Source organism: Myotis davidii, unplaced genomic scaffold, assembly GCF_000327345.1.
Source record: "Myotis davidii unplaced genomic scaffold, ASM32734v1 scaffold2879, whole genome shotgun sequence".
In the NCBI taxonomy this organism is placed as follows: Eukaryota; Metazoa; Chordata; class Mammalia; order Chiroptera; family Vespertilionidae; genus Myotis; species Myotis davidii.
Window position 1 is genome coordinate 1,007 of NW_006290037.1, and position 9,440 is coordinate 10,446.

General features: G+C 37.5%; 1 protein-coding gene across 1 annotated transcript; it reads left to right on the forward strand.

Annotated features, from left to right (window-relative positions):
• The first annotated feature begins 1,274 nt into the window (after nucleotides 1-1,274).
• On the forward strand, nucleotides 1,275-1,946 carry LOC102774478 (XK-related protein 3-like). Its single transcript, XM_006763162.1, has one exon. The coding sequence runs from the start codon at nucleotides 1,275-1,277 to the stop codon at nucleotides 1,944-1,946; it is 672 nt and encodes a 223-aa protein (XP_006763225.1).
• The last annotated feature ends 7,494 nt before the right edge of the window (nucleotides 1,947-9,440 follow it).

The following is a 9,440-nucleotide window of genomic DNA, read 5'->3' on the forward strand; positions in this document are numbered from 1 at the left end:
GCGGCCTGGCCAGCTCTTTAGCACCTCCGCCCCTCCTACCAGTCTCTATGCTGTTCCCACCTTCAGTCCTTGGGTATCAGGGTTCTCTCCTGTGAGTTTTCCGTTGATTATTCAGGAAGCCTTCTCGTGTTTCAGTTGTAATTCCAGCTTGTTCCTGGGAGCATGACCATGCAGCATCCTCCTACTCTGCCGCCATTTTTAATCTCCTAACATTGAATTTTAAATTATTTTCTTTTCAATCTTGTTTCCTCATAAATGAAGTTAAGGTCTTCAATATCTTCAGAGTTTCATTTTGACCATTCCTCAAAGTATCAGGGAAATGTTCGTGTTTTATTTTCTAACTGGTGTATAATTTGAATTCTGATTTTCTAATTTAATTTACATTAAGAATTACTACTTGATTTTATATCCCTTCTAATTAAATTATGTTTGTAGAATGTTTTCAGAGAAATTAGTGTGAATTATTTTGTACATGACATATATATATTTAAAAAGATTTTTCACCTTTACTTTCAACAAAATTTATTTTAATATTATTTAAACAGTATTCGATTTCTCTATAAAATTATTTTGTATGTGCTCGTTTGTCTAATTTTTTGAAAGATTGGTGTTAAAATTAATTTTTCTTTTTAAAAATGTTATTTCTCATAATATTCTTTAACACTTATATATCTAAATACCTGAATTATTGACTTCTAATTTCATACATCTGATCCGTTGAGTCAGCAAAGCCTATCAGCTCAATTTTCAGATTTTCTTTTTACCTTTTAACCTTGCAACATATTTTTGAAGGGTCTAAAGCACATATCATATGTTAGCCTTCTGCTTTGTATCCTTGCTTTCTACCAAGCTTTCCATAAAGCACAATTATATTTTTGTTGAATCAGGTGATGTAACTCTCCTTTTTAAAGATTCCTAATAGCTTTTCAATTTGAATAAAATTTAAACAGGCTTCTATCACATAGAGGGTCCAATGAAATCTATCTTTCTAATCTCATCTGTATCATTATTTATAGGGAATTTGTGTATATGTTTGTAAACATATTAGCTCATTATCTTTTGAGGAGAGGACATATGTATTGTATTAACATATTTGCTCTATTTCTGATTATTGAAAATGACTAAGTATCTATTCCTTGAAAAAGTAAATACATTCCCAACCTATAAAAAAGTGGTAGAGAGGTACTTATCTTAAAATACCCAGTTTAGAATAGAATATTGTCATCATTTATTAAGGAAATTCTCTAACATTTCAATGTTTATTTTTAACAGAAATGCTGATGGGATTTTCCCTAATATCAGTTACTTATGGCGCTATTCACTGCAATATACTGGCCATGCAGGTCAAGTATGATGAGACTGATATTAAGCTACATCTAATGGAATTAATCTGCATCATGATCTGGCGTTGTTTGGAGATTACCTCACGTGTAGTGATTCTGGTACTTTTTATTGGAGCTCTGAAACTGAAGAGCATGCCCCTTATAATTGTCTCGTTTTTAATATCACTGCTTATACCATGGGTGGAGTTTTTGATAAATGGAGCTCATCTTCCTAAAAACATTAACCAAATTGTCAGTCCAATGGGTAGAATACTGATACTTATTGTGATCACTGCACTAAATGCTGCAATCAACTTATTTTGCTGGTCAGGAGTGAAGCTACAATTGTCAAGTGAGAAATTAATTGATAAGAAACACATAATAACTCATAGAATCCTTCACTACGGCATTCGGCTAATAGAAAATGTAATAATGGTATTGATGTTTAAGTTTAGTGGAGAGAAATCTTTATTGAATTGCTGTGACTCATTAATTGCCACGCACCTCATTACAGTTTACTTATTATCAATGGGTTTTATGCTTCTCTTCTACCATTATTTGTATCCAGGGTGGTCAGATGATTCATCACTAGAAGAAATAGAAATGCGACGTATACCAATATGATGTTACATAAACTAAAGAGACAAGTCAATTCAAATAATAAAAATTATTAACTGAAAATTAACTATTAGTTCTGAGTTGATTTTTACTAGAAAATGGATTTCCATGGAAAAATGAACATTTTCATTTTGCTTTACTCAAATGCTTCTAATGGTAAATTCTACTAAATTTTCTTTCATTTAAAGCAAAAGATTGTAATCAGTTGCTAATAAAATTGATTTTTCTTCTGTAAGTCAACAGTACTTTAAACTGTTATTACTGCCAATCAAAAGGAATGTTTGTTTTCTCAAATATAATTATAGACTTAGCAAAAACAGACAAACCTGTATATTTTTCCAAACACTGTTTAGGACAAATAAGCATAATCCGTTTTTGCCTGCCACATCTTTAGAACCTTTATTTTTAATTAGACAAATAAGGTTTGCTGTTAAGCACATAAGTTATTTGTAAACATTAACCATTCAAAAAAAATACAACCGTATTATTACAGGTTTTATTATGCATATTTTAAAAACAACTTAAGCAGCAGTCTTATGAGGATAACATTTATATTTACTTAAGGTAGCAAAAGTTACTCCTAATTAAACTTTGATTTTTTAAAAAGCAATACCATGTTAATACATATTTTGAAGTACCAGAGTGCATTTATTGAGCAACTATAATGTTTAAGACACTGATATATACTGAAAATTTATCAGTGACAAATTAGAGATTTCCAGACTAGAAAATAGAGTAGATTATAATGAGAAAAATAAACCATAATACCATATAGAAAAAGAAATACAAGGATTCCGCAATGAGATGCATAAATTGAATTCGTTCCAGGAAGACAGAAAATTGGATAGAAGAAATGGGACTTAAAAGAGAATATGACCCTTTTTCAGGAGGCTCAGTTGGTTGGAGCACTCTCTGATACAGAAGTTTGCAGGGTTGATTACTGGTCAGAGCACAGAGCTAGGTTGCAGGTTTAATCTCTGGTCAGGGCACATATGAGAGCAACCAATTAAGGTTTCTCACACTGATGTTTTTCTCTTTCTCTCTCTTTACCTTCCCACTCCCTAAAATCATTAAAACATAGCCATGAATAAGAATTAAAGAAGAAAGAATATGATATTTTATAAAATTAAAGTATATTTATGGATTTGTTGATAAATGCATATAAACAATGTCATGTTCTATTTCATATACTATATGTATACAGCTGGAAAATAGATTTGAAGGGACAAAGTAGTGAGAGCTGATAACAAACAGATAGGTGAGTCTATAGAGGGAAACAATATATTATCACATTTTCAGCTCTTATAGATACAGAAAAAATGTCTCAGAATTATAGGTACCATAGTAATACATTGTAAAACACAAGGCCTTTGGCATTAAAAAGAAATGGTTATGATTTGCATGCCAGCAGGACCTTGCAGGGGACATTCACCCCTGGTGCTAGTGCCCCCGCTGACCCAGAGCACTTGCAGCTGACACTTGTGGGACCAGATTCATTAGGGAAGGGAGTACAACTCAGAACAGGGACAATCAAGATATGACCCAGCCTCTGGGCTAAGGAGTCCCTGACCACTGGACTACTGGGGCTTCAACCTCTCAGTCCTCAATCAGGTTGCCAGAGGCGGAAAGAGACAGTGACTCACATTGACCTGCATTAGAGATGCTCCCAGGAGGCCCAGGACAGACACACCAAGGGACCAGATTCAATAACATCAGAGCAAAATCCAGTTAACCCCAACCTCATTGTCAGCCGGTTGAAGGGTATATCCTTCCCACAAATAGAACATCAATAATCAAGCCCCAATTACAACAGAAGAGCCAAATAAAGAGCACAGGGGACATTCCTAGAGCATCCAACTCAGTTGAGCAAAGACACTGCATCACTGGGCCCCTCCAGACACTTTCTACATTAGGCATCCCACAAAGACTGGGAGGTATAGCAGTTTTATCTAATACATAGAAGCAAATACAAAGAGACAGCTAAAATGGGGAGACAAAGAAGCAGCCCCCAAATGAGACAAAAGAAGGAATCTCCAGAAAAAGAACTAAATGAAATGGAGGCAAACAACCTGTCAGACATAGAGTTCAAAGTTATGGTTATAAAGATTCTTAAAGAACTTGGTGAAAATTACAAGAGCATAAAAATGGCAATAGAAGATATGAAAGAGAACCAGACAGAAATGAAGAATGATATATATGACATCAAGAACACACTGGAAGGTATTAAAAATAGATTGGATAGAAGCAGGGGATTGAATCAGTGATTTGGAAGACAAGATAGAAATAAATACCCAATTAGAGCAGCAAATGGAAAAAATAATTAAAAAGTAGGAAAATAGCATAAGGGAACTCTGGGACAACATGAAATGTAACAACATACACATTATAGGAATACCAGAAGGAGAAGTGGTAAAGCAAGGAACACAGAACCTGTTCAAAGAAATCATGACAGAAAACTTCCCATCCTGGTGAAGGAAAATGTCACACAAATTCAGGAGGCACAAAGAGTTCCAATCAAGATGAACCCAAAGAGACCCACACCTAGACACATCATAATTAACATGGAAAACATTAAAAGCAAAGAAATATTCTTAAAGACAGCAAGAGAGAGAGAAAGAAAAATTACCTACAAAGAAATTTCCATCAGACTGTCAACTGACTTCTCAACAGAAACACTTCAGGCAAGAAGGGAGTGGCATGAAATACTCAAAGTAATGAAAGGCAAGGACCTAATTACAAGGATACTATATTTAGCAAGGCAATCATTTAAAATTGAAGGAGAAAAAAAGTGCTTTCCAGACAAAAGAATCATTAAAGAAGCTTAAAAAGTACATTACCACTAAACCAGCAATGCAAGAAATGTTAAAGGGATTGCTTTAAGAAGAAGAATAAAAGGAGAGAGAGATGATCATAGGCATAAAGAAAATAGCAATGGCAATACCATATAATAAAAGGGTAATATGCAAATTGACCCTAATGGCAGAATGACTGGTTGCTATGATGCGCACTGACCACCTGGGGGAAGACGCTCAGTGCAGGAGCTGCCCTTTGGTGGTCAGTGTGCTCCCACAGGGGATATTCCACTCAGCCACAGCCGGGCTGATGGCTGTGAGCACAGTGGTGGTGGCGGGAGCCTCTCATGCCTCCTCAGCAGTGTTAAGGATGTCTGACTGCAGGGAGTGCGCCTAAGCCATCATTGGACACCCCCCCAAGGGCTCCTGGGCTGCCAAAGGGATGTCTGACTACCAGCTTAGGCCCGATCCCCCGGGAGGCAGGCCTAAGCTGGCAGGTGGACATCCCCCGAGGAGCCCTGAATTGTGAGAGGGCTTAGGCTGGGCTGAGGACCCCTCTGAGTGCACGAATTTTCATGCATCAGGCCTTTAGTAAATAAATACATGTCAATAATAACCTTAAATGTAAATGGATTAAATGCTCAACAAAAGACATAGTGAATGATAAGAAAACATAACCCATATATATGCTGTCTACAATAGACCCACCTCAGATCAAAAGATACCCACAGACTGAGAGTGAAGGAATGAAAAATATATTCCATGCAAATGGAAAGAGAAAAAAAAGCTGGGGTAGCAATACTCATATCTGACAAAATAGACCAAACAAAGGCTATACCAAGAGACAAATAAGACCACTACATAATACTAAAAGTAATTATTCAACAAGAAAATGTAACCCTTGTAAACATATATGCACACAATATAAGAGCACTATAAAAACAACAACTCTTAATGGACTTTAAGGGAGAGATTGACAGCAGTACAGTCATAGTAGGGGACTTAAACAACCAACTGATGTCACTGGATAGATCTTTCAGTCAAGAATTGACCACACAACCACCCTAAACATGTAAATACGGCAAAAGCAGCCCTGAAAGGGAAGTTCATAGCATTACACGCCTACCTCAAGAAACAAGAAAAAAGACTAATGACCTATCTAACCCTAAAACTAAATGAATTAGAAAGAGAACAGCCAGAAAAGCCAAGATGAAGTAGAAGGAATGAAATAATATCAGAGTAGAAATAAATGACATAGAGATTAAAAAGAGAAAAAAAAAAAAACAGGACAAAGATCAATAAATCCAATAGCTGGTTCTTTATAAATATAAACAAGATTGATGGACCTTAACTAGACTCATCAAGAAAGAAAGACAGAGGACCCAAATAAAATCAGAAATGAAAGAGGCAATGTAACAATGGACACCAAAGAAATACCAAGAATTGTAATCAAATACTATGAGAAACTATATGCCTACAAACTGGACAACCTGGGCAAAATGGACCAATTCCTAGACACATACAACCTTCCAAAACTCAACCAGGAAAAATCAGAAAACCTGAGTGGGCCAATAACAACCAATAAAATTGAAGCAATAATTTAAAAACTTCCAGCTAATAGAAGTCCTGCGTATGATGGAATTACAGGAGAATTTTACCAAACATACAAAAAAGAACTAATACCCATCCTCTTCAAATTATTCCAAAAGAATTTAAGAGGAAGGAAAGTTTCCAAGCTCTTTTTATGAAACCAACATTATGCTAATTCCAAAACCAGATAAAGAAACTACAAAGAATAAAAATTACAAGCCAATCACCTTGATGAACATAGCTCTTAAAATCCGCAACAAAATATTAGCAAACTAGGGGCCCAGTGCACAAAAATTTGTGGACTTGGTGGGAGGGTCCCTCAGCCTGGCCTGTGCCCTCTCCCAGTCTGGGACCCCTTGGGGAATGACCACCTGCTGGTTTAGGCCCGCTCCCTGGGGAATTGGGTCTAAGCTAGCAGTCAGACATCACTCTGGCAGCCCAGGATCCTTCAGAGGATGTCCAGTTGCCAGCGGGGAGTAGGCCTAAGCTGCAGTCAGACATCCTTAGTGCTGCTGAGTGCATGAATTTTCCTACCACTGCCGCTGTACTGGCAGCCATTAGCCTGGCTTGTGGCTGAGCAGAGCTCCTCCATGTGGGAGCACACTGACCACCAGAGGGCAGCTCCTGCTTTGGGAGGAGGGGCTGATGGCCATTTTCGGCTGGCCACACCCATCGGTGACCCAAGCTCCCAGCCTCTTCTTTTTTATTTCTTTTTTTCAGCGCCTCCTTGAGTGGAGGGAAGCATGTATCTGGGATTTATTTATCTGCTATAATTGAAACTTTGTAGCCTTGAGAGGACCTCAGAGCCAGTCAGGCTGGGTAGGAGGGAAGCCTCCTGCTTGCTTCAGCTCCATGGCCACAGCTGGCTGAAACCAGGTATCTGGGGTTTATTTACCTTCTAGAAGTGAAACTTTGTTGCTTTGAGTGGAGCTCAGAGCCAGGAAGCTTGGTTTCCTCCATCACTGGGTCAACCAAGCCTCCTGCTTGCTCCAGCTCCGTGGCTGCCGGCTGCTATCTTGGTTGGGTTAAATTGCATATAGTTGCTCTGATTGGCTGGTGGGCGTGGCTTAAGGCATAGCGAAGGTATGGTCAATTTGCATGTTTGTATTTTATTAGATTTGATTGTATCTAGCAATATATTAAAAAGATCATACAGTATGATCAAGTGGGATTTATCTGGGGACACAGGCTAGTACAATATTTGCATATCAATAAAGGAGATACATCACATAAATTAAAAGCTAAAAACCACATGATCATAATAATAGATGCAGAAAAGCTTTTGACAAAATCCAGCACCCTTTTTTGATAAAAACTCTCACCAAAGTGGGAAGAGAGCGATCTATACTTCAACATAATATAGGTCATATATAACAAATCTACAGCCAACATAATACTCAATGAGCCAAAACTAAAACTGTCTTCCCTAAGAACAGGAACAAGACAAATATGTCCACTTTCACCACTCTTATTTAACACTAGTGGCCTGGGGCATGAAATTTGTGCACATTAAAAGGGGATTAATTAGAGGAAATATTTTAATAATGCTATTTGCCCTTTCTCTATAATAGAAGTGTCAGTGATGAAAGAAAATTAGTAAAATGTATATGAAAATCTTCCTCCTGTCAGAGTCTGGAGCGCATCACGAGACCCAGAGTCAAGTCTCCGCCCACCCACATGCACCTCAAAATCGTGCAAGACCTAGATTCAGTTGACCCCCTCTCATTGGGCTAGATCCAGTCCTGGCCGGTCCCACATTTGTCAAGTCCCGCTCGACAGGGGGCACAGCCTCAGGTCCCCTGGCCCAGCTCTAGGGCTGGGGGTGTGTCCTCAGGTCCCTGTTGATTGCTCATTAAGGCTCGTTATGGGAATTTGGCCACTGCTGTGGGTGCTGCCACCTTGTGTTATGGAAACCCCTGCCTCCACTGTGGGCGCTGCCATCTTTGTGGCAGAGTGATGGTCAATTTGCACATTCCCTCTCTATTATATAGGATAGTACCAGAAGTCCTAGCCACAGCAATCAGACAAGAAGAGGAAATAAAAGGCAACCAAAATGGTAAAGGAGAAAATAAAACTGTCATTATTTGCAGATAGAAAACCCTAAGTACTCCACCAGGAAACTTCTAGATGTAATAAATGAATTTGACAGGGTAGCAGGATACAAAATCAATGTCCAGAAATGGATGACATTTTTATACACCAACAATGAACTCTCCAAAAGAGAAAATAAAAAAGCAACCCCATTTACCATTGCAACAAAAAAGTTAAGATACCTAGGAATAAACTTAACCAGAGAGGTAAAAGACCTGTACATGGAAAACTATAGGACATTGAAGAAGGAAATAGAGAGGGATACAAACAAATGTAAATGTAAACAATGTTCATGGATTGGCAGAATCAACATCATTAAAATGTCCATACTACCAAAAGCAATCTATATATTCAATGCAATCCCTATTAAAATACCAAAGGCATACCTCACAGAATTAAAGCAAATACTCCAAATATTTATATTGGATCATAAAAACCCTCAATAGCTGCAGCAATCTTGAGACAGAAGAATGAAGTAGAAGGGATCACAATACCAGATATTAAACCATACTACAAAGCCACTATAAGCAAAACGTCCTGGTACTGGCACCAAAACAGTCATATAGACCAATGAATCAGAACAGAGACTCCAGAAATCGACCCACACCATTACAGTCAATTAATCTTTGAAAAGGAGGCAAGAGCATACAATGGAGTAAAGAAAGTCTCTTCAACACATGGTGTTGAGAAAACTGGAGAGTTTCATGCAAAACGATTAAACTAGATCACTAACTTATACCATACAAGAGAGTAAACTCAAGGTGAATAAAAGACAAATGAAACCATAAAAATCATAGAAGAAAACATAGGAAGTAAAATCTCAGACATCTCACATAGCAATATGTTTACAGATACATCTTCTAGGACAAGATTGTCAAACGTGTGGCCCATGGGCCACATGCTGCCTACAACGAATATTTTTGTGGCCCATCCAATATAACGGTATGTAAGAAACATTTTAATAAAAATTTTGTAACTTAATTTTTACAATATCCCGTTATACATAATTATTAATAACGAAATACAA